The 26,670-nt window shown below is 45.2% G+C and overlaps 1 protein-coding gene across 1 annotated transcript in view; it reads left to right on the top strand.

Annotated features, from left to right (window-relative positions):
* Window positions 1-26,670, top strand: part of KSR2 (kinase suppressor of ras 2) — a 402,167-nt gene that overhangs the window by 136,434 nt on the left and 239,063 nt on the right. The window contains exon 4 of the mRNA XM_049698216.1: window positions 15,838-16,351. Within this exon, the coding sequence (XP_049554173.1) occupies window positions 15,838-16,351 (514 nt within the window). The remainder of the gene's footprint in view (window positions 1-15,837; window positions 16,352-26,670) is intronic.

Below are 26,670 nucleotides of genomic sequence, written 5' to 3'. Positions count from 1 at the left end.
AAAAAGAAACAGGTGACATTAATTTTTTATTCTGTTAAAGTATACATAACATCAAATTGCTCATGTTAACCGTTTGAAGTGTACGTTTCAGGGGCAGTAAGTACTTTCACAATGTTGTATAATCATCACCACTATCCCTCCCTAGAACTTTTTCTCATCATCCCAAACTGAAACTCTGTAACCATTAAACAACTCCAGCCCCTGGCAACCACCATTCTACTTTCCGTCTGTATAAAGTTGACTAGGGACCTCATACAAGTGGAAACACAATGATATTTGTCCTTTTGTGAATGGATTATTTCACTTAGCTCGTTTTCAAGGTTCATCCATGTTGTAGCATGTATTACAATTTCATCTGTTTTTATGGTTGAATAATATTCAGTTGTGTGGATGGACCACATTTTTTTTTCCATATCCTCACTAATGCTTGTTATTTTATTTGTCTTTTTTTTTAACATCTTTATTGGAGTATAATTGCTTTACAATGGTGTGTTAGTTTCTGCCTTATAACAAAGTGAATCAGTTATACATATACATATGTTCCCATATCTCTTCTCTCTTGCGTCTCCCTCCCTCCCACCCTCCCTATCCCACCAATTTAGGTGGTCACAAAGCACCGAGCTGATCTCCCTGTGCTATGCGGCTGCTTCCCACTAGCTATCTGTTTTACGTTTGGTAGTGTATATATGTCCATGCCATTCTCTCACTTTGTCACAGCTTACTCTTCCCCCTCCCCGTATCCTCAAGTCCATTCTCTAGTAGGTCTGTGTCTTTATTCCCGTCCTACCCCTAGGTTCTTCATGACCTTTTTTTTTTTTTTCTTAGATTCCATATATATGTGTTAGCATACAGTATTTGTTTTTCTCTTTTCTGACACACTTCACTCTGTATGACAGACTCTAGGTGGAGGGACCACATTTTGTTTATTCATTCGTCTGTTGATGGGCCCTTGAGTTGTTTCTACCTTTTGGTTATAGTGAATAATGCTGCCATGAGCATCAGTGTGCAAGTATCTGTTTGAGTCCCTGCTTTCAATTATTTGGGGTATATACCTAGGAGTAGAATTCCTGGATCGTATGGTAACTCTATGTTTAACGTTTAAGGAATGACACTAAATTTAACAATATATTTTATGTAGCCTAGTATTTCCAAAAAACGTAACCTTTTCAACATGTAGTTAATATAAAAATTATTAATGAGGTTTTTTTTAACTTCTTTTTCATGCTAAGTCTTCACAATCTGGTTTGTAGGGTATAAATTCTATGTGGATGGAGAAGCCGCTGGTTTTGTGGATCCAAGTGCCTTGTACGTAGTGGGTGTCTAATCTAAAAGATGAACGTACATAGCTGCCTGGGGAATGAAAGAGAATTACAGCTAACCAACGAGAGCAACAGTCATGACAACGAGGGCAGGTAGACTGTTTGCAAAGTGCTTTATTTTCATGAATTCTCAAAACAACCCTACGGAGTGGGTGCTTTTATCATTCCCTTTGGAGATACACAAAGCGCAGTTCAGAGAGGTTAAGCACTTGACTCCAGGTCACACAACTTGTAATTAGTAGAGCCGGGATTCAAACTCAGTTGGGTTCTGCCATTCTGTGACAAGGAGTTATCACAGGAGGTGCTAAATCCAGAGGTCTCCGAAAAGCCCTCTGGTGCCCAAGGAGGTGTCTGCCTCGGTTAAGAGGGGTGACAGGGGTTAATAAAAGTTTTCCCAACATCTTTTTCCTGGAAGCATCCACATTTCTGTCTATGTGGGTAACCTGAACAGATTGACTGCCTGCCACACCAGGCTCTAAAGCTTTCACAAGCAATTTCCCCGCAGAGGGAAATTGGGAGAGAAATGAGGGCAGGTACGGGTCCCACTGAATTCCACACGGCGAGGGAAAAGGCAGGAGGATTAAGAAAACCTGCTGTACCAGTCAGTTGTCTGGAGATAAAAATAGGGTGCCTTGCCGCACCTAAGGTCATCTAATGCCACCTTCCGCTTTCTTGAATTTTCCAACACAAGAAGTTATAGAACTAATATAACACCTGTCACTCAAAGGGAGGCAGAGTGATGGAGCGACAGAGAGTTCTGGAATTAGAAGCATCTCAGAAAGCATCCTTCTCCAGTGTGGCTTGTCCCTGTGTGGATTCTCTCCTGCTGCATCCCTGGGAACTGGTCTGAGCCCTATGGGTCCCCCGCCTTCTCACCTCCACCTTGTCCCTCAGAGGCCCAGGGGACAGTCCATCCTTCTGCAGGGCGCTGGGGCGGGGCAGAGACACAGCTATTACTCAGAGGACACAGAGCCAGAAGGAGGCAGGATCAAGATAAGGGCATCTTCCTACTCTTTTTCTTTGGTCACCAGGCCTTTATTTCTCAAGACTTTATCTTTGCGGGGCAGCCCTTGGCATGAATAGGATCTTAGCTGTGTTAAGGTATTCCCCATCTCCCTGCTTGGTGAATTCAGGATGGGTGATACAAACAAGGTTATCAGTCATGGCAGTTAGAATTTATGAAGAATTGATTCAGTCCACAAATATTTATTGAAGCAGTGTATAATTTAATGCATTGAGACAAAACAGTCTATATTTATTTAAAAAATTTCCCCCAGCTTTATCGAGATATAATTGACAAATAACATGGTATCAGTTTTAGATGTACCATATGATACCATATGATGATTTGATACACATATGTGCTGGGGAAAAACATCTGCATTTATTTGTTGCCAAGCACTGTGCGAGGTGCTGGGTGATGCAGTGATGAGAAATCTAGCCCAGGCATCTGTCTTCTTAAGAGCTTGTATTCCAGTGGGGAAGACAGATGATAAACAAACAGATAAATAAGTCAGTCTTAATCCTTCATGGATTCTGTATTCATCTCCGTGAATTTGCCTACTCCCTAAAATTTATTCGTAATCCTAAAATCAATACTTGGATTTGTGGAGTGGGGAGAAGTCTCAGTCTCCTGGTGTTCATGTTCTCAGCTGAGGTTCATGCTCTGTCTTCTTGTTTCAGCTCTCATACTGTCAGGGAGGTGTTTTTTTTTTTTTTCAAGTTTTTCACATTTTTTGTGTTTTTGGGGGGTGATTTCTCTGTTTAAAATGACCCCTGAGCATAGTGCTGAAGTGCTATCCAGTGCTTCTGGGCACAAGCAGACTGCGATGTGCCTTTCCAGAAAATACGTGTGTTATGTAAGATTCCTTCAGGCAGGAGTGACAGTGCTGTTGGCCATGAGTTGAATGTTAATGAATCAGCAACATAGATATTAAATAACTTATTAGATTCTGACTTTAAACAGAAATATTCATAAAACAAGATTATGTGGGGATCAGTTGATGAAAATGTCACCAGAGGGTCATAGGAACCTAACCTTGTGTTTCCACTAGGAGCCATGGTTCAATATTGGCTAATTCAGTGTTTGCAGTGACTTTATATTATAGAATATAACGGTGGTGAATAATGAGAACAGATGATATAAAAGAATAATTCCACTGAGTGGTAAGGGATGTGAGGAAAATGAAATAAGCAGGGGAGGAGAGAGAGTGGGTAGCAGGGTGGAGGTGATGAACAGAGAACGGTGACGGGCACTCAGCTCTGTGGGAAGCTTGGAACCCAGGAATCCTGGAGTCCAGTGCACTGTGCCATCCACTCTGCTCACCGTTCGTATTAGGCTGTTCAGAGCTGCCGTGTGATGCTGACGGTCACCGGGGTTCAGAGCCACGGTTCCAAGGAGACTGCAGTGTACGGTGTCAGAACCCATCAATACCTCCAGGGCTTGCTGCCCTATCAAACATTCTCACCGCCAGATACTCTGGGGGGTGTTTTATTGCAGTTTCCTCCATGCAATTCTAACTGTGTTACTAACCAGGAAGGGCTTTCTTTCAGTTTAAACTGTCCAACAGATGGTGGTGGTTGCTCTCTTTATTCTGGAGATTGGCTGCATCCCAGTCACAATTTTAATTGTACTTAACAATTAAAACACTAAATATTGTAAAAGAATATACAGCGGAGGGAAAAGAACATGGGGTTTGGAGTTGGATGGACCTGGCACCTTCTACGTGGGTGGACCTAGGGAAGGTCCCTGCTGCTCTGTGGGGCTCAGTCTCTCCATCTGAAAAATGGGGCTGGTGATACATGTCACCCTGCATGGCTATGAGGATTAATTCAGATGTGCTGTGTATAGCTGCCAAGAGAATGTGATCTGTGGTCAGAACACCAGGGTTTGGAGCTTGGCCTCGGGCTAGTGTTTTAATTTTCCAAAGCCTTAATTTCCTCACCAACCCCACAGAGTTTTCGTGAGAAATAAACGAAATAAGGCATCAGGGTGAGAGATGGCGGGGCAGCAGTGGGGTGTACAGTAAGCACTCAATGAATGTTAGCTATGGCCGTGATTGAAGGTGCTTTGCTGGGACTTCCCTGGCAGTCCAGTGGTTAAGACTCCGTGCTGTCACTGCTGAGGCTGCGAGTTTGATCCCTGGTTGGGGAACTAAGATCCCGCAAGCTGCAGGGCGTGCCCCCCCAGAATACAAATAAATTAATTAAAAAATAGTACTATTAAAAAAGTGCTTTGTTAAGCACTCATTAGGATGACAATAATAATATTAATAATAAATAAATAAATAGAAATAACAAGAGTTGGTTAAGATTGGGAGAAATCAGACCCTAGTATATTGTTGGTGGGACTATAAAATGGTGCAGCCACTGTGGAAAACAGTTTGGTGGTTTCTCAGAAGGTTAGACAGAATTACCAGGTGACCCAGCAATTCCACTCCTAGGTATCTACCCCAAAGAATTGAAAACAGTTGTTCAAAGAAATACTCGTATACAAATTATCATAGCAGAGCTGCTCACAATAGCCAAAAAGTGGAAACAACCCTTATGTCCATCAACTCATGAATAGATAAACAAAATGTGTTCTACCCATATCATGGAATATTATTCAACCATAAAGAGGAATGAGATTCTGATACAGGCTACAACATGAATGAGCCTTGGAAACATGATACAAAGCGAGAGAAGCCAGTTACAAAAGATCACTTATTGTATGATTCCATTTGTACAAAACATCCAGAGTAGGTAAATCCACAGAGACAGAGAACAGATTAGTGGTTACCAGAGGCTGAGAGAAGGGGGTGAGGTGGGGAGTGACTGTTTAGTAGGTATGGGATTTTTGGGGGGTAGTGATGGAAACTTTTTAGAATTGATAGAGACAACATTGTTAATGTACTAAATGTCACTGAATTCTGCACTTAAAAATGGTTGATGTGAATTTCACCTCAATACAATTTTTTTTTATTTATAAAAAGGAGCTTTGTTAGAACAGAAAAACTACCCTAAAGTTCGTGACCAAACGTTAATCTGGCTAGATCTCCTGGTGGATAATAAAATCGCAAAAGCCTCGTAGGGCAGGACCTAGGAAGCATTACTGGGTCAGAGCCCAAGCTCCCTGCCCTGGCCCATCTCCCAGATGACCTGCACAGACTGGGGTCAGTGCATTTGTTTGGTCCAGCTTGGGGACATCCAGGGTTGGAGACGGTGCCCAGCGGGACCCACAGTTTGGCCGGATGCCAAGCTCATTAATGCGGTCTTAGATTAAGATTCTTGCCACTGTTGAATTGCTTTGGCAATGGTGTGTTTTTCATTTGTCCTTATTTGCTTCTTTTTGCAAGTACTACAAACCAGAAACTTGAAAATTCATCCTGGATTTCAGGTTTCACTCTTTCAGGGATTGTGTCTATAGTGAGTATCATATTTGACTTTTTTTTGAAGGGTCAGATGGCATTGCCCTAAATGCTGATCCGAAAGGTCTGTGTAAAATGGTTCAGCCTTTCAAGGGCCTTCTGGCTGTGTCTCCACTTCCTGAGAGCATTGGGAGGCTCCTAGAAAAATCGGGATGGTGAGGGGTACAGACCTGTATTGGAAACCCCATTGTACCACTTATCAGCTGTGTGACCTTGGGCCACTCAGTCTCTCAGATGATCCTCCGTTTCCTCCACTGTAACATGAAGACAGTAGCAGAATTTTCTCCAAAGGGTCTTGTGAGGATAATGTGAAGTGATGCATGTAAAATACTTAGAATACTCTTTGGTGCATAGTAAGTGTTCAATAAACAGTAACTCTTGTTAGTGTTAATAATAATTATTATTGTTACTATTTTTTTGCTTTACCAATGACTCCAGTGAGGTATTTTCAGCCAGCATCTAAAAGTTCTGTTTTTTTTTTTTTTTTTTGCGGTACGCGGACGTCTCACTGCTGTGGCCTCTCCCGTTGCGGAGCACAGGCTCCAGATGCGCAGGCTCAGAGGCCATGGCTCACGGGCCCAACCGCTCCGTGGCATGTGGGATCCTCCTGGACCGGGGCACGAACCCACGTCCCCTGCATCGGCAGGTGGACGCTCAACCACTGCGCCACCAGGGAAGTCCTAAAAGTTCTCTTTCTTGCCAGAGAGTTGTGAGGATTAAACTAACAAGTGTTTTTAAATATTCACAAAAGTTACAAGCAGGGGTGATTCTGGAATAGTAGCATATATACATTCTGATGCTGGCACTGAAATTCAGACAAAGTCCAAGCCAGACGTTGGCCTGTTTATAAAATGTTTATGGAAAGGGACAAAGAAGTTAGACACTTGCCTAGACTTTTTGAAATCACTTTCTCCCTTGAGAATGGCTTTTATTTCTCTTGGTCGCTTATCAGAGAATGTCAAAATAAAAATCCCTGCACCTTGGAATGTCTTTAATCAATCCTTAGACCTTTCATTTCTTAAAACCTATTCCCTTCTGCCCACCCCATTCAAGACTTGAAATAAAATGATTTTCCAGAAACAGATGACAAGATAGCAAGGGCTACGATTAATAACCCCCAGAGCACCTTGGTGCCACACCTTCCCTATTTAAAATGAAAAATTACCCTCTTGCCTCAGACTTTACTAAAAAGAGGATCAAAAGAGAGAGGGGAAGAGTTGATGTAATATAGCCCGTCAGTGAAACACTTCTGAAGCGTCGGCAGAGAGAAGTTGAATCCCTGTCAGTTGAGCGGCTGTCAATTTGGTTAATGAAATGAGGCTTTTTGCTTCTGCATCCCCACACTTCTGATTTTTTAGTGGAAGGGTAAAGGAGAAGAGAATTTGATGGAGAAGGGAATTTGGAAAGAGTAAAGCTTTTCTTCCACTCTTTTTATCTCTCAGACTTTGAAACTTTAGGACAGCGATCCTTGGGACCAACTCAGTGCTTCCTTGAATCTCATGGAGTTCTGTGTGTGTGTGTGTGTGTGTGTGTGTGTGTGTGTGTGTGTGTGTGTGTTTGGAGGAACTGTAGGCTGTGGGGGGCCGTGGGTCCCAGCTCAACTTCAGATGCCATGTGATAAAGGGGAAGCGTGAAGGTGAAGGTTACTACCAACTATGGGACTTTATAGAACTCATTTATAAAACAGATCAGTAACATCTACCTTACAGGGCAGGTAAGACAAGCACTGAATCCCCTAACTGGGCCTGGCAGGGCCCTCCAAATGCTAACTTTTCTATCATAACTCCGCAGTCCGTATTCAGTAAATGTTGTTGACTCCTGGTTGAAGGCTCTGTTAGTCTCCTTGATCTGCTGTAACAAAACCACCACAAACTAGATGGCTTGAAACAGCAGAAATGTATTCTCTCCCAGTTCTGGGGGGCTTGAAGTCTAAAATCAAGGTGCTGGTGGAGAAGGATCAAGGAGAAGGCTGTAGGGGAGAATCCGTCCCGTGCCTCTCTCCCAGCTTCTGGCGGCTGCTGGCGATCCTTGTCTTGTAGCTGTGTCACTGCGATCTCTGCCTCTGTCTTCACATGGCCTCCTCCTCTATGTGTCCTTTCCTCTTCTTAAGGACACCAGTCGTTGGGTTTAGGGTGCGCCCTAATCCACTGTTCCCTCATCTTAACTTGATTACATCTGCAGAGACCCTATCTGCAAATAAGATCACATTCACTTGCACTGGGGGTTAGGGCTTCAACATAGCTTTGCGGGGGATACAATTCAACCACAATAAGGATGCAGTGGCTTTTTTTTTTTTTTTTGCGGTACGCGGGCCTCTCACCGTTGTGGCCTCTCCCGTTGCGGAGCACAGGCTCCGGATGCGCAGGCTCAGCGGCCATGGCTCACGGGCCCAGCTGCTCCGCGGCATGTGGGATCTTCCCGGACCGGGGCACGAACCTGTGTCCCCTGCATCGGCAGGCGGACTCTCAACCACTGCGCCACCAGGGAAACCTAGACTCAGTGGCTTTTGATATCACGGGTTTACTTCCAGTAGGGGATGGCAGCTGGCCAGATCAGGGACACAGGCCCTGAAGGCCTGGCACTATATATCCACATCTACCTCATTTAGTCCTCACCGGCGTCACATAACATAGGTGGTTTTACTCCCGTTTTCACTAACGTTTATGCAGCATTGGGCTGTGTGCCAGAGATAGTGCTAAATGTCCTGCTTGTATGGTCTTATTTAATCCTCAGAATAATCCTAGGGGAAAGCTCTAATGTGATCTCCATTTTACAGATGAAGAAACTGAGTCACAGGAAACGTTGGGGCAAGTTCATTTCTAAACATCATGTTGCAAAGTCCAGGGTGTTCTGTGCATATAAAAACTTCTACTTCCTTGCTTGATGTTTACTTAGAATTTATTCTTGTTCTTTCTGTTCAGAAAGCAAGTCTTCCAAATGATGAGGTGTCCCTTCTCCTTCTGAGGGAGTCAGTCAGTGGGTGTTGTGTTCATTACCTCTCCTCCCTGACCTGTAATTCAGGGCCATGGGCTGTCTGCTCTGGAGATTCAGGGGTCAAATGGGAGAGGAGGCAAAAGGTGAACATGATTAAATCATGGCATGTATTTCTTTTTTTTTCTAATTTATTTATTTATATTTGGCTGTGTTGGGTCTTCGTTGCTGCGCGCAGGCTTTCTCTAGTTGAGGCCAGCGAGGGCTACTCTTCGTTGCGGTGCGTGGGCTTCTCATTGTGGTGGCTTCTCTTGTTGCGGAGCACAGGCTCTAGGCACACGGGCTTCAGTAGTTGTGGCACGCGGGCTCAGTAGTTGTAGCTTGCGGGCTCTAGAGCACAGTCTCAGTAGTTGTGGCTCACGGGCTGTAGAGTGCAGGCTCAGTAGTTGTGGCACACGGGCTTAGTTGCTCCGCGGCATGTGGGATCTTCCTGGACCAGAGCTCAAACCCGTGTCCCCTGCACTGGCAGGCGGATTCTTAACCACTGTGCCACCAGGGGATGCCCCTGGCATGTCTTTCTTAAAAAAAAAAAAAATTCTAAGAGGAGTCTGACACTCTTGGACAGACTTGGGAGGTTTTAGAATCTCCCGACCACTTCTCTCAGCCTAGAAAAATAACTTCTTCTTGAGCAGTTCTCCCAGGATTTCCTGGGAGCAAAGGAGGAGAAGGTAAAATTCTACTGCGTCCTGGGCATCGCTGCCCAGATGTCCCGCAGGAACCTCAGATTTGGCTGGTGTGACCCTGAACTTGCCCCCCCGCCCTGCCCTGTGCTCCATCTCCTTCTGTGTTTTCCATTGCTCTGATGCATGCCCCCAGCCAGCCACCTTGTGACCCAGGGGTGGGGGGAACCGGGACGTCAGCCTTGACTTAGTGTCATGCTCAAGGGCGCAGACCACCAGCCCAGCTGTCCTTCTCTCCAACTGTATCGCCTTGAGTGAGTCATTTAAACTCTCTGTGCCTCAGTTTCCTCGTCTATAAAATAGAGTGATTTTTGTCTGCTCTGTAGGATTGCTGTGTGGCTATTAACTTGATACAAGTAAATGACTTGGAACAGCAGCGTCAGGAACATAGTAAGTGCTCAGCACACGGCAGCTATTCGTTCCTCCTCCTCTTATACTAGTCACCCAACTCGTCTCCATCTCTGCTGCCACAGCTCCACTCCTGGTCCCCGTCATCTCCCACGCAGGTGCCTTCAGCAGCCTCAGGCTGGGCTCCTGCGGCTGCCGTTGACCTGTACGATCCTTTCTCCTTTCACCCCCAGCCCCACGCCCAGCCCGTGCCCCTCGCACTCGCGCAGTTGGAGGGCTGGCTTCAGACACGTCTTTCCACAGCACTCATCTGGTCATGCCCCCTATGCACAGTGGGTCCTACTGAGCGAGAAAGGATGCTCACACAGCCCTGCACCAGGGCCTCTGGGACAGCTTTAATCACAAGGGGACAGAGAGAGCAGTCAGTGCGTGCATTCCGGGCCAGCACCCTGCGTCCTGCAGGAGCCCGTGGCAAATGGACTCCATCCCTTGGGCTCTGGTTTGTAAGCCACAGGATCAGGGATGCGCCAGCATGTCCACTGGTATGAGCAGGGGCTGGGGTGTAACAGTGATGTGATGGAAAGAACCTTGGCCTCCAGCCCTAACCCACTTCTCAGCATTTTCCCACTGGGAGAGCCAGCCCTTCCCTCGGCATAAGCAGGGGTTTGGGGCCCAAGCCTTGTGGATATAACAGTATGGCCAAGCAGGAACTTGGCCTCCATGCTATCATCATTTATGGTTGTGGGAGTGCCACCCTCTCCTTGGGCATGATTGTGGGGCTGGGGTCCAGGCCTGGAGCTTACAGCTGCATGATGGTAGACCAGAGCTTCCCCCTTGCTTATTACTGGGTTTGGTGGCCTTGCACCCTGGGCTGTGTCAGGTTTCCAGGAGCTCTGCAGGAGGCCACTGCAGGGGATCAGTCACCATCCCCTTCCACTTAGCAGAGCAAATCCCTGGACGGTCCACCTTTGCCCTTCTTTCCAGCCTCAGCTTGGATTTCTTCCTCCTTCGGAATATCTCCAGCCACACTGAACTGCTTGCAGTCCAGACTCACCACGTTCTGCCGTCTCCTGGCCCTTGGCCCTGCTGTTCCCTCTGTCCTCATCCTTCCTCCTACACCCTCCACTCTGCCCCTTTCCTAGGATGTTCTCCTTCATCCTCAAGATCTGAGCTTAGGTGTCTGCTCCTCCGGGATGCCTTTCCCCATCCCTCCCCAGAAAGCTGGCCTCCTCCCCTCTGCTCTCACTCACCTGCACTTTCTCTAACATTGGATTCCTGGTTCCATACTGTGAGTACTTACATTTATTTAAGCAAGGAGAAACTCACAGAACATACAATTAACCATTTAAAAGTGAACGATCCCACAGCATTTAGTGCGTTCACAACGTTGTGCAACCATCACCTCTATCAAGTTCCAAAACACTTCTATCACCCGAAAAGGAAACTCTGTACTCATTAAGCCGTTGCCCCCGTTCCTTCTTCCCCCACCCCAGCCCCTGGCACCCACTAGTCTGATTTCTGTCTTTATCGATTTGCCTATTCTGGACATTTCGTATAAATGGAATCATACATTATGTGACGTTTCATGTTCGGCTGATTCCACTTGACATCGTGGTTTCGAGGTTCATCCAAATTGTAGCCTGTATCAGTAGTTCATTCTTTTCGATGGTGGAATCATATTCCGTTGTATGGACGCACCACCTTTACTTTATCCATTTGTCAGTCGATGGGCATTTGGGTTGTTTCTACCTTTTGGCTGTTGTGACTAGCATTGCTGTGAACATTCACATACAGACATTTGAGTGCTGCTTTCAATTCCTTTGGGTCTATACCTGGGAATGCAATTGCAGTGAGTGCTTATTTCATCGTTGATCTTCCCACTGGCCTGTGAGCATCTCGAGGACAGGGGAGACAGACGCCCGACGCCAGGCGCTGGTATAGCGAGTGCCTGGGGAGCAGGCTGGATGAGTCCCAGGCATCCAGAACAGACGTCTCACTCATCCTCAAGCACCCGCCCATTTGTCTGCATCATCATGTGGTCCAGGCTCTGTGCTGACAGCTCGACTCATTGTGTCTCATTAACTCGCTGCTTGCTTCACTCTGGTATTTGCTCAAATGCCCACTGTCACGTCTGCATCCTTTTCTGATTGAAGTAGCCCCAATACTCCTTTTTGGTGCCCACGTCCAGCTTTCTTTTCCTCCCTAGCATTTATTATCACTGACATATTATAGGCATTATATTATATATGACATCTTATAAGTAATATAATGTTACTTTTTTTGTTCATCCCCTTTTCTTCTCTGTTTCCTTACCAAGAACATGAGCTCTGTGAGGACAGGAACTTTTGTCTCTTTTGTTCATTGCTGTATCCCGGTGCCTAGAACAGTGCCTGGTATACAAGAAGAGTTCAAATATTTGTGAAATATACTTGGGTGAATGAATGAATGTATGTGTTTAATCCTCACTGTACCCTCCAAGGGAGCCATGATTATTCATTCTCATTTTACAAACCCCCAGAGTCTCAGAGAGGTCAAGTAACTGGCCCAAGATCACAGAGCTGATCAGCAGTGGAACCAGAGTTCTAAGCTGGATCTCTCTGAGTCGCAGTCCCATATTCTTTTCACTTCACTCAAGGGAGCATGAGCTCTAGCGATAATGCCCAAAGTACTTCCCTGTGGCCTTGGAGTGTGGTATGTGATTAAGATAACTTAAAAAAATAGATTTACTTTCTTACACATGTTTTACTTAGGCTCATTTGCCAATGTGTTTGTATTTCCTGAGCAAATACATCAATCCAGAGCTTGCTGGGTGAATCAAGCTGATCTGGGCTTGATTCTCTGTCTGCCCCCAGCTCTCAGAGCTATTCAGCCTCTCTGAACATCACCTTCCGAGAGGTACACAGGGAGGTGACGTCACCTGGTGCCGTGTTCAGCTCTCAGCACAGGTGCATATGCTTTAAACGGCAGGTAGCAACGCATCACCATGGTGTTGAGAATTACAGTACAATCAGCTAACGTTTATGGAAGGCCTGCTGTGTGCCAGGTGCTGGGCTCAGCACCCTGCTTGTGTTATTGCATTTGATCCTCATAATATTCCCCCGGAGCAGGTCTACTATTTTCCTGTTTCACTGCTGATAAAGCTAAGACTCAGAGAAGTTTGATGAGTGTCCAAGGTCACACAGCCAGGAAGTAGGAGAGCCAGAATTAGGGCCAAGTCATCTGACTCCAGAGCTGGCTCTCTTAGACCCTGGGCTAATGTGTATGTGCGAATATTTGAGAATCGACACACCATAGTGATGGTGATTTGGGTAGAATGTTCTGGCAAAGTCTGGGAGGAAGGAAAAGGGAGACTCTTGCCAGAAGTAGCCCTTGCTCCAGCTCCTGCTTCCATTGTGCGGATTATGACGGTCCAGGGTCTTCGGTGAATGCAGGTCCCACTGTCCTAGAGGCCCTGTGCCCTCGTTGTTGAGTTGGCCAAGATCCTGGGTTTGAATCCCAGAGGCCAGCTCCCATCTCTGCTGCAACCTTGGAAACATCTTCATCTCTGCACATACATTTCCTCATCTACAAAGTAGAGATCAAAATGGCCCTTTGCACACAGATTTATGAAAATTAAGTAAGATGTGGAACAGTCCCAATATAACAAATGAAGAAAACAGATGACAAACCATTAAATAAGATCTTATGGTGTTTCTTAAAAAAAAAAAAAAAGCACAGCAAACCAGCTGGCAGGCGCCACAGCGGAGCGTTAATAGGCAGGATGGCTCGGCTGTAGAACAACATTGCCTTTTTCCTTATCCGAATTTCCTAATTTTTCTGTAATGAATATGTAACAACAAAATGAGTTGTTTTTAATTAAAAAAGGGGCAGTGAGTCAGTGTTCATGAAAGCACTTTGTAAACTGTCAAATGCTCTATAAATTAGCTCTTGTCATGGTCCTTATAGTAATTATTATTGTTATTGCCAGTCGGCCACGAGTTGGGATTTATTTCAGCTTGGCCTCTGATGGGAGGGCCCACTCGATCACCTTCTGCCAGGTCCTGCCACGTGGTCCTCTCTCTCTTTTAAAAAATAAATAAATTTATTTATTTATTTTTGGCTGCGTTGGGTCTTTGTTGCTGCGTGCAGGCTTTCTCTAGTTGCGGCGAGCGGGGGTTACTCTTCTTTGTGGTGCGCGGGCTTCTCATTGCGGTGGCTTCTCTTGTTGTGGAGCACGGGCTCTAGAGCGGAGGCTCAGTAGTTGTGGCTCGCGGTCTCAGCAGTTATGGCTCGTGGGCTCTAGCGCGCAGGATCAGTAGGTGTGGCACATGGGCTTCGTTGCTCTGCGGCATGTGGGATCTTCCCGGACCAGGGCTCGAACCCGTGTCCCCTGCATTGGCAGGTGGATTCTTAACCACTGTGCCACCAGGGAAGCCCCGTGGTCCTCTCTTGATACCTACTGACTTGTCTCCATCTGTGTTGCCACCACCCAAGTGGAAGCCAGCATCCTCTCTCAGCGGGAGCCCTGTGATACCCTTTAACTGGGTTCTCCTTGTCCAAGCAGCAGCCTCTATCTATCTATCATCTATTATCTATTTGTCTATCTATCCTCTATTACCTCTCTCTCTCTCTCTCTCTCTATCTTCCCGTTTTGTTGAGAAATAATTGGCATACAGCACTGTGTATGTTTAAGGTGTCCAGCATAACGGTTTGACTTACATACATGATGAAGTGATGACCACAGTAGGTTTAGTGAACCTCCATCATCTCATATAGATACAAAAGAAAAGAAAAAGAACTATTTTTTTCCTTGTGATGAGAACTCTTAGGATCTACTCTCCTAACCACGTCCCTGTGTAACAAATGGCAGTGTTAGTTATATTAATCATGTGGTACAGCACATCCCTAGTACTTATTTATGTTATAATTGGAAGTTTGTACCTCTCGTCAGCCTTCATCCAGTTCCCCTCCTCCACACCCCTATCTCTGGTAATGACAAATTTGATCTCTTTTTCTATAAGTTTGTTTGTCTTTTGAAGTATAATTGACCTACACCACTCTGTTACTTCCTGGTATACAGCATAGTGATTTGAAATTTCTATATATTACAAAACGATCACCACGATAAGTCTAGTTACAGCGTGGGGAATATAGTCAATAATAACGTGATATCTTTGTATGGTGATAGATGCTAACTAGAGAAAGGAACTTTAGATCAAAACCCTCAATGGCTTCCTGTTGAACTTGGTATAAAATCCACATGGGCCTGGAGGTCTGCCCTCACCTGTCCCTTCAGCCTCCTGAGCCAGTTTTCCCATTGTCACCATATATTGCCTTCGAGAAGACACCGGAAAAGGGACCCAGGACAGTGCCTGCCCTGACTTAGACGGTTTTGGAGCCTGAACGTTTGGTCTCAGTATTCGACCCTTACGCTTTTACGTCTCTTAGTGTAGAGGATGTAGGACTGCACGTTGTAGCCTGAGAGTCTGTATGTGTAGACCAAATACGTATTTGCACTCTTAATACAGCAAATGAGTGAAAAATGTTAGTGAACTGTAGGATTTAGTTTTATTTTCTGACTTAGCTTATATCAGGGCTGAAAAACACCTCCAGCTGCATTCAGGCAGTAGGATTTTTTTTTAGTGCTCCATTTTTTCTAATAAACTGTTGTGAGACAAGAAAATCTCCTTTCTACCTCTACGCTTTTGTCCCTACCAGCCTCCTCGCCTCTCCCCACACCGGCCATGCTCTTTCCTTGGACATTTGAGCTGTGGGCTCCCCAACCCTGGACAGTGGAGGGCAAGGCTGTTGAATGGGGATTATGGTGAGACGGTCAACTAAACGATTTCATTCTTTTTGGAGGGGCCAAGTGGGTGTGGTTGAATTTATGTAAATATGCGTACAACATATCGTGCATAATTTATGTAAATGTGCACACAGCCATACCGTGCATAATTTATGTAAATATGCGTACAGAGCACGCTGTAATCAGCACACGCACGGTGCACGGTGTATACGGTGTAACGCGCGTCTACGGTAATGTGCCTACAGTGTAATTCACCCACTTTCTCATGGCTCATCTGTCGTCTCTGCTCCTTTGTCCCAACTCAGGAGGCAACCTTTCCAAACAAGACTGGACCATCCAGTGGCCCACCACGGAGACGGGGAAGGAGAACAACCCCGTGTGCCCCCCGGAGCCGACCCCGTGGATCCGCACCCACCTCTCCCAGAGCCCCAGGGTCCAGTCCAAGTGCGTCCAGCACTACTGTCACGCCAGCCCCAGCCCGGGGCCCCCCATGTACACCCACGTGGACAGGCTCACTGTGGACGCCTACCCGGGCCTGTGCCCGCCCCTGCCACTGGAGTCTGGCCACCGGTCCCTGCCTCCGTCGCCCCGGCAGCGGCACACGGTCCGCACCCCGCCGCGCACCCCCAACATCGTCACCACCGTGACCCCGCCCGGCACGCCACCCATGAGGAGGAAGAACAAGCTGAAGCCCCCGGGGACCCCGCCGCCCTCCTCCCGGAAGCTGATCCACCTGATCCCGGGTTTCACGGCCCTGCATCGGAGCAAGTCCCACGAGTTCCAGCTGGGTCACCGCGTAGACGAGGCCCACACGCCCAAGTGAGTGCATTTGGTGGGTTCCCGGGGGCAGCTGAGCCTCCCAGTCTGGGAAGCTTCAAATCAATTTGTATTTCCCTCCTCCAGTTGAATGAAAGGTGGATTTTCCCTAATGGCTGGTCCAGAATTTCCCAGAAATGACCCCTTTTAATACTATTAATGCTGTAAAGTAGGGGTCGGAAAACTATAGCCCAGGAGCCAAATCTGAATTTATTGCAACGCATCCGGATTCGTTCCGTTCTGCTTTGTCTGTGGATGCTTTCCTGCTACAACGGCCGAGTTGAGGGTGGCCCGAAAAGCCGCAATCTTTACCGTCTGGCCCTTTACAGGAAAACTTGCCAGTCCCTGCAGAGTCTATCCTAGTGCTGCCCCTAGAAATAGGACGCCAGCTGCATACGCGACCTTACGGTTTCTAGTAGCTGCCTTAAAAGAGTCAAAAGAAACGAGTGATATTAACTTTCATAATATGTCATTTAACCCAATATAGTAAAACGTGATCATTTCACAGTAGAATCAGTGTAAAGTATTATTACGGAAATACTTTGCATTCTTTTCTCCACACTGAGTCTTTGAAATCTGGAGGGTATTTCACACCAGCAGCTCAGCTCAGTTCGTACTGGCCACCTTCCAAGTGTGGACTGGCTTCCTGTGTCACGTGGCTGCGGTGCTGGATGGTGCTGCCCTGACCGACCCTGTGTCTGGGACTTGCTCTGTGTTTATACCTGAGATACATGCCCAGGTCTGCTGGGGGTGGGAGAGGGCTCAGGGAGCGGATGAGTGGACTGTCAGAGCAAAGGTCGTCCCGCAGAAGCTGCAGGTGGGGCCACAGGCACCCAGGGGAGAAAAATCCTGAAAGTTGACATGGGTTGTGCCTGGCTCTGACTTGCGGGGGTGGGGGGTGGGGGCGGTGGGGGGGTGGGGGGGGCGTAGGTGGGACTTGCTGCCAGCAGAGGGCGACACGGCATCTGTGGCTGTATGCTGGCTAATGAGAGAAATGGGGCAGCTCCCTCCAGGGCCCCTCAGAGGCTGAGTGTGACCTGGGTCCCTTGCAGGTTTTTGAGGTCTCAGTGTATTAAAAATGGAAGAAATGCTAAACAGGGTCACAGAAGTGAGTAGCACGTTTTAAATATTTACCTTTAACAAAATTGCATCTGAGGCATAGAAGATAAAATGGTTATGGATAATCCTATGAGGAGATGCGGGGAAGAGTCTAAATTTGGGAACTGTCGTGTGTGAAAGGCGTGGACCCCGGTTCTGGGAGCTCTGAGGTGGGGCAACCACTGGGGAACGGTTCACTGCATTTCCATTTCAACGATTTAGCCGGTGTTTCGTGAGCTCTCACTACCATATGCGGGTGAATCTAAGACGTTGATCGTAAGATACATCCTGTGTGCATCTTAGAATTGATGAAATGTGTTGTGTTCTAGACTCTGGGCTAGTTGGCAGGGTACAATGGAAAGGAAAAAGACATAGCCCTTGGCCTTGTGAAGACTGACACTAATCCAGTAACCACACGTAGGTGTTATAATCTTTTTTTTTTTTTTTTTTTTTTTGCGGTATGCGCGCCTCTCACTGTTGTGGCCTCTCCTGTTGCGGAGCACAGGCTCCAGACGCACAGGCTCCAGACCCACAGGCCCAGCGGCCGTGGCTCACGGGCCCAGCTGCTCCGCGGCATGTGGGATCTTCCCGGACCGGGGCACGAACCCGTGTCCCCTGCATCGGCAGGCGGACTCTCAACCACGGCGCCACCAGGGAAGCCCCAGGTGTTATAATCTTATGTCCAGTATTTACGAACAGTGTTACAGGCTATCAGGAGAAAGTGCAGGATGCTGTCAGAGCTTGTGGAGCTGATTGAGTTTGCACTGGCAGGGAGCTGAGTGGGGGGACTGGGGAGGGTTTGGTCGGCGTGACTTCCAGAAGAACTGTTTGGACTGAAGGTTAATTAGGGATTAAGATGGTGGAAGGGGTGGGAGGCGTTTCAGGAAGGGAGCATGACCCATTGGAGGAACTGATGGAAGCCCTCTGTGGCTAAGGGAGCAGGCAGGTGATGCAAGAAGAGACTCCTGGGTTAGGCAGGTGGCAGCACTGTTCACAACAGCCAAAAGGTGAAACAACCCGAGTGTCCATCAGCAGATGAAGGGATGAACACAGTGTGGTCCATCCGTACAATGAAATATTATTCAGCCATAAAAAGGAATGAAATTCTGACACCTGCTACAACATGGATGAACCTTGAAAACGTTATGCTAAGTGAACTAAGCCAGACACGAAAGGACAACTATGGTATGATTGAACTGATGTGCGGTGCCTAGAATAGGCAAATTCACAGAGAGAGAAAGTAGAATAGAGGTTGCCAGGGGCGGGAGGAGGGGAATGAGGAGTTAGTGTTTACTGGGTAGAGTTTCAGTTTGGGAAGTGGAAAAGTTCTGGAGATGGATGGTGGCCATGGTGGCACAACAATGTGAATGTACTTAATGCCACTGAATTGTACCCTTAAAAATGTTTAAAATGGTAATTTTATGTTATATATATTTTACAACAATGATGAAAAAAGAGACAGGAAAGCCAGGCATGGGCACACTTTTTCTGTAAAGGGCCAGATAGTAAATGTTTTAGGCTCTGCAGATCAAGTGGTCTGTGTCATCTCTGCCATCGTAGCAAAAGCAGCCACAGACAATAGCTGAATAAGCGGCCGTGGTGATATTCCAATAAAACTTTATTTAAAAACAGGTGCCTGGCTACATTTGGCTCACTGGCTGTAGTATGCCCTGGCAGAAGCCTTGTTGTAGGCAGTGATTCTCCCTTCTAAGGCCTTAAAGTGATTTAAGTGGAAGACACGATCAGATCTGATTTTACGAAGGTTACTCAAGCTTCTGTGTGAAATCTGTATTGGAAACATACCACTTCACCAGACATATTTGGGACATCAGAGACTTAACAGAGGGTTGATGCTTTTCTGATTGGAGTTGGGCTTGATTTTTATGGGTTTTTTATATAAATTTATTTATATTTTACTTACTTATTTTGGCTGCGTTGGGTCTTCGTTGCTGCGCACAGGTTTTCTCTAGTTGCGGTGAGTGGGGGCTACTCTTCGTTGTGGTGCGTGGGCTTCTCATTGCGGTGGCTTCTCTAGCTGCGGAGCACGGGCTCTAGGCACTCAGGCTTCAGTAGTTGTGGCGCGTGGGCTCAGTAGCTGTGGCTGGTGGGCTCTAGAGCACAGGCTCAGTAGTTGTGGCACACAGGTTTAGTTGCTCCGCGACATGTGGGATCTTCCTGGATCAGAGCTCGAACCCGTGTCCCCTGCATTAGCAGGAGGATTCTTAACCACTGCGCCACCAGGGGAGTCCTTATTTTTATGATTTTGTGAGAGCCAGAGAGACTGGCTGCTGAGACCTCAGGATGTGGGGAGGGTTACAGGAAGGCTAGGAACGCAGGTTGCTGCTGTGGAAGGTGGGAGGGACATTTGGGGTCTGCTGGCCATGGTTTCCCCAGACTGTGCATCTCCCTCACTCATCGCTGTGTTGATCACAGAGAGAGGTGGAATTTGACCAGAAGGCAGAACCTGGCTTGACAGACACACAATCTTTTAATCTACAAGCTGGGGGCGAAGTGAGACAGGCTGCCCTTTGCCTGTTTGTTTTTTGCCCCAGCATTATTGAGATGTAATTGACAAATAACACTGTGTAAGTTCAAGGTGTACAATGTGATGACTTAGTACACACACGTATTACGAAATGATTACCACAGTAAGGTTAGTTAGCACATCCATTACCTCGCATAATTACCTTTTTTCTGTGGTGAGAACAGTTAAGATTTGCTCTCTTAGCAACTTTCAAATGCTAACAATATAATATTGTTAAACAGTCAACATATGGTACGTTAGATTCCCCAGAACCTATCCTTGTAACTGGGAGTTTGTACCCTCTGAACAGCATCTCCCCATTTTTCCCACCCCTAGTCCCTGGCAACCACCATTCTACTCTCTGTTTATATGAATTCAATGTTTTTAGATTCCACATATAAGTGAGACCATGCAGTAGTCGTCTTTCTCTGTCTGACTTATTTCCCTTAGCATAACGCTCTCAAGTTCTATCCATGTTGTTGCAAATGGCAGGATGTTTTCTTTTCTGTGGTTGAATAATATTCCATTGTGTGTGTGTGTGTGTGTGTGTGTGTGTGTGTGTGTGTGTGTGTATGCCATGTTTTCTTTATCCATTCATCCATCAATGTGCATTTAGGTTGCTCCCCTATCTCGGCTATTGTGAACAATGCTGCAATGAACATGGGGGTGCAGATATCTCTTTGAGATGATAACTTCATCCTCTTTGGATATATACCCAGTGGGATTGCTGGATCATATGGTAGTTCCATTTTTAAATTTCTGAGGAAACTCCATACTGTTTTCTACAGTGGCTGCACCAATTTACATTCTTAGCAACAGTGACCAAGGGTTCCCTTTTCTCCACATCCTCACCTACACTTGTTATCTCTTGTCTTTTACATGGTAGCCTTTCCAACAGGTGTGAGGTGATATCTCATTGTGGTTTTGATTTGTATTTCCCTGATAATTAGTGATACTGAACACCTTTTCATATACATGTTGGCCTTTTGTAAATCTTCTTTGGAAAAATGTTTATTCAGGCCTTTTGCCCATGTTTTAATTGGATCCGTTTTTTTTTTTCCTATTGAGTTAGTTGTAGGAGTTCCTTATGTATTTTGGTTATTAACCCCTTATCAGACATATGGTTTGCAAGTATTTTCTCCCATTCTGTAGATTGCCTTTTCATCTTTTGACTGTTTCTTTTGCTATGCAGAAGCTTTTTAGTTTGATATAGTCCCACTTATTTATTTTTCCTTGTGCTTTTGGTGTCATACCCAAAAAAATCATTGCCAAGACCAGTGCCAAGGAGCTTATTTTTTTGGTCTATTTTTTAAATTGAAATATAGTTGTTGTATAATATTAGATAAGTTACAGGTGTGCAATATAATGATTCACAATTCTTAACGGTTATACTCCATTTATAGTTATTAGAAAATATTGGCTATATGCCCCATATATTGTACAATATATCCTTGTAGTTTATTTTATACCTAATAGTTTGTACCTCTTACTGCCCCACCCCTATGTTGCCCCTCCCCCTTCCCTCTCCCCACTGGTGACCACTAGTTTGTTTTCTATATCTGTGAGTCTGCTTCTTTTTTGTTATATCCACTAGTTTGTTGTATTTTTTACATTCCATTCCACATGTAAGTGATGTCAGACAGTATTTGTTTTTTCTCTGACTTATTTCGCTTAGCATAATGCCCTCCAAGTCCATCCACTTTGCTGCACATGGCAAAATTTTGTTCTTTTTTATGGTTGAGTAGCATTCCATTGGATATATGTACCACATCTTCTTCAGCCAGTCATCTGTTGATGGACACTTAGGTTGCTTCCATATCCTGCCAGTTGTAGATAATGCTGCTGTGAACATTGGGGTACATGTATCTTTTTGAATTAGTGTTTTTGGTTTTTTTGGATATATACCCAAGAGTAGAATTGCTGGGTGATATGATAATTTTATTTTTAGTTTTTTGAGAAACCTGCATATTACTTCCACAGTGGCTGCATGAATTTACATTCCCACCAACAGTGTACAAGGGTTCCCTTTTCTCAAGGAGCTTATTTTAGTGGGCTGTGACCAGCATTAAAAAATATGAAATAGACTATCCTAGACTAGATTATATTGGAATGCATTGCATGTAGTGAGGCTAAGTATTAATATTGTTTTGTGAAACTTGTGTCAGATATACAGTCATCCCTCAGTATCCACAGGGGATTGGTTCCAGGACCCACCAAGGAAACCAAAATCCACATATCTCAAGTCCCATCGTTGGCCTTCCATATCCGCAGTTCCAACCACAGATCATGTATGACTTATTGGGAAAAAAAATCCATGTATAAGTGGACCCACGCAGTTCGAACCCACGTTGTTCAAGGGTCAAACTGTATATAGTGGTTTTTTTTATTCTGGGGGTTCTTCCCACTCGGGACAGCTTTGATTTGGGAATAAACCCCACTGGGGCGTGGGTGAGGAGGCTTGAGAAGTCAGCCTTTTACGCTGTGGCATGTAGCCAAAGGCACTTGCAGAATTACTCGGCTCATTCTGGTTTCGGTTGTATGCTTAATGTCTGGTTTCTTCTCTCCTTCTCCCTGGTAGCCCTGCTGGGGATGGTTCTTTGTTGCCAACTTGGCAATTTTAAGCCTACTTTTATTTCCTCTCCATGGGATGAAGTGGGGTTTCCGACGTCACAGGTCTTTCTGAACAGAACTGAATCTTTCAAAACCATTGGTTCCTGTGAGCTTTCCAGCACCAGTACCCTGGTGGGTGCTGGGTGGGAGGAAGACTGTGTTTGAGACCAGTAATTCTTGGCACTCTCAGGTGTACCCACAGTGCTTTTCAACAGATGGTCTGCTCGGCTTTCAGTCCTGTCCCCAGTAGTACCTCATGGGCATTTGTAGAAAAAGCAGGGCAAGAAAACGAGACTGTATGAGCTATAGTATGTCTCTCATCACTGGTAGCCTTGCAGTCCAGGTACGTTGAGCTGGATCAGAACTGTTGTGATTGGTATTGGCCAAAACCGTCTCTCCTGCCGTGTATGCATTCTCAAAGTCCTTTTTACTTTCTTCTTTTCCTTTTGTTCTTTTCTTTTGTTTTGCATTTGAATTTATGAGTGTGATTTTACTCCTGTGGCACTACCAGAACACGCACACATATACACGTGCATGCATACACACACAGAGGGAAAAAATCCTATTTTTTCCCCTGGTAAAAGTAATACCTGACTGTTGTGGAAATTGAGGACACAGGACACATGATGAAGAAAGTAGAAAGTATATGCTGGACCTTTTGTTTTATACACACACACATAACATGCATTCTCACAGGGGTGAAATCACCCCTAACGGGGCACAAATGGGTTTTTAGGGGAGAGAGGTGGGGGAAAAACCTTGATATAATAGTTTGCAGATCTCCGTAGAGTCATATACATAAATAGATACCCAGTTTATCTGTGGTATTAAAATTTCATTGGGAGTTGGGGGTCACGATTGGGAAAAAAAATCTAAAAAGCTTCTTTAAGGGGTCATTGAGAAAAGGCTGGGAAACACTGACATAGATCTGTGGATATAATCCTATAGATAGACTTAGGCATAAACATTAGGGGTTACTAAGTCTCCCCAGTGTTCTTACCCGTCTCTCTTCTCCCTCTGGCTTTGTGGACACTCTTACATAGGTAAGCTGGCACTGATTTCAGCCATGTGAAAAGTTGAGGGAGCAATCTCAGGGATTCTGGTCCTCTTGGCCTTCAGTCCAGGGATTCCACGGTTACTGTGTTGGAAAAAGGAAAAACCTAACAATTCTTAAGTGTGTGATGAGTTGTCTGTCTTTTGATTCCCCCATTTGTCCACCCAGCACACAAATGACTTGCTGTCTTTTGTCAGAGCATCTGCAAGGGTACACTGGATTTCTGTGAACTGAATCACATTTTAAATGCATAAGAGTAGCTCAGTATTAAAAAGGAATCCTACTGTAAATCCCCCTTTTTTTGCAAATTCTTTTAAAACATAATTTCCAATTATAATTTTAACTACAGAAGTGACTCCCAGATAAGCTTTGTTTTGAAAATAAAAGCAGTATAAAATGTAAGCCATCCAGGCTCAAAGTCCCCTTCCCCTTGCCATAGAGAACATCTAGAGCTGCTCTTAATACATTGATAAAAGTCCTTGTGTACATAGGTTGTGTTTGTATGTGTAGCTATAATATGTCTACTTCCCTTCCTTCGTTATTGGAACCACACTGTATGGCTTTCCCAATGTGACTTGCCGTTATTAGTTCTGCATAAATATAAATCTTCCCTTTATGACCTTCATACCTTATCTCTTTTAGAAATTCTTCTGTCTCCTCAAAGCTCATCTAGAACATTCCTGGGTTCATATCTCTGCTTTCTGGGGCAGAGTGTGAAAGCCCCAGCTGACCTGGGAGCAAAGAGAACGGGCTGGATGGAACCCATACTCGATCCTCACTCTTGACTCTTCATTCCAGTGAATTCACATGTCTGTATCTGAGATATCGATGCCATTTGTAGCTTGTATGAGAATAGGCTTTCCCCCACGGATTCCTTATGTAAATAAGAATTCAAGGGGGCTCTTTTCATTTACTTTAGAAAACTAATTATGGGCAAACACTCAGACACAGTGACACACTCCTACAGATCATTGTGCTAATTATTACGACAAACTCTACTATATTTATAAGGGCAAGAGAGGAGTGATTGGTTTTATATCACAGCATATTTGTTAAAATAGGAAGGCTTCTACTGGGCTCGTACAAAGGGTTCTTTTAGGTCTAATTAAGCATTTAGACACATGAGATTAATACTGACCACACTTGGCATCTGACTGACGCACGGCAGCAACAGGCGTGTCTCTTCTCTGGGTCCTCGGGGGCTGCTCTTCCTCGCCCTCACCTCCAAGTGGCCATTCAGGTGCAAGGTGGTGAGGTCCACATTAAGCAGGTGTGGGAACCATTCTGGCTTAGGGGACAAGAGCTCTCGTAAAACCTCCATCAATATAGCTCCTAGGGTCCCTGCAGGGGTCATGTCATGCTACTCAAGGATCCCCAAGGCTGTGGATTCCTTATCAGGAGTTTCAAGTTCATACCAAGAACTCCCATTCGGTGTACAATTCACCCATCAGAGGCAATTCTACCACGAGCAGTGTGGTCTATTAACAGAGTTGACATTGCCCCTTTAGATTCGAAGGATTAGAGCTAGAAAGTCCACCCAAGGTCAGTTGCACTTTCGGAAGATGAAAAAGTTGAGTTCACCCTTCACCCTTCACCCACAGCTTCTCTTGAAAAATCCTTTCATTTTAATGTATTTTATTTTATATTAAAAATTTTTAAATTTATTTATTTGGCTGCTCTAGGTCTTAGCTGCGGCACTTTTAGTTGAGGCATGCAGGTTCTTTTTTTTTTTTTTTTAACATCTTTACTGGAATATAATTGCTTTACAATGGTGTGTTAGTTTCTGCTTTATAACAAAGTGAATCAGTTATACATATATCCCTATGTCTCTTCCCTCTTGTGTCTCCCTCCCTCCCACCCTCCCTATCCCACCCCTCTAGGTGGTCACAAAGCACTGAGCTGATCTCCCTGTGCCATGCGGATGCTTCCCACTAGCTATCTGTTTTACGTTTGGTAGTGTATATATGTCCATGCCACTCTCTCACTTCGTCCCAGCTTACCCTTCCCCCTCCCCGTGTCCTCAAGTCCATTCTCTATTAGGTCTGCGTCTTTTTTCCCGTCTTGCCCCTAGGTTCTTCATGGCCATTTTTTTTTTTTTTTTTTAGGTTCCATATATATGTGTTAGCATACGGTATTTGTTTTTCTCTTTCTGACCGACTTCACTCTGTATGACAGACTCTAGGTCCATCCACCTCACTACAAATATCTCAATTTCATTCCTTTTTATGGCTGACTAATATTCCATTGTATATATGTACGACATCTTCTTTATCCATTTATCTGTTGATGGACACTTAGGTTGCTTCCATGTCCTGGCTATTGTAAATAGAGCTGCAGTGAACATTGTGGTACATGACTCTTTTTGAATTATGGTTTTCTCAGGGTATATGCCCAGTAGTGGGATGGCTGGGTCATATGGTAGTTCTATTTTTAGTTTTTTAAGGAACCTCCATACTGTTCTCCATAGTGGCTGTATCAATTTACATTCTCACCAACAGTGCAAGAGTGTTCCCTTTTCTCCACACCCTCTCCAGCATTTATTGTTTCTAGATTTTTTGATGATGGCCATTCTGACCTGCGTGAGGTGATGCCTCATTGTGGTTTTGATTTGCATTTCTCTAATGATTAGTGATGTTGAGAATCCTTTCATGTGTTTGTTGGCAATCTGTATAACTTCTTTGGAGAAATGTCTATTTAGGTCTTCTGCACATTTTTGGATTGTGTTGTTTGTTTTTTTGATATTGAGCTGCATGAGCTGCTTGTAAATTTTGGAGATTAATCCTTTGTCCGTTTCTTCGTTTGCAAATATTTGCTCCCATTCTGAGGGTTGCCTTTTTGTCTTGTTTATGGTTTCCTTTGCTGTGCAAAAGCTTTGAAGTTTCATTAGGTCCCATTTGTTTATTTTTGTTTTTATTTCCATTTCTCTAGGAGGTGGGTCAAAAAGGATCTAGCTGTGATTTATGTCATGGAGTGTTCTGCCTGTGTTTTCCTCTAAGAGTTTAATAATGTCTGGCCTTACATTTAGGGCTTTAATCC

This window comes from Orcinus orca, chromosome 15 (genome assembly GCF_937001465.1).
Source record: "Orcinus orca chromosome 15, mOrcOrc1.1, whole genome shotgun sequence".
Classification (NCBI taxonomy): Eukaryota; Metazoa; Chordata; class Mammalia; order Artiodactyla; family Delphinidae; genus Orcinus; species Orcinus orca.
The sequence above is the reverse complement of the archived record's forward strand: the minus strand, read 5'-3'. Positions and strand labels throughout refer to the sequence as shown.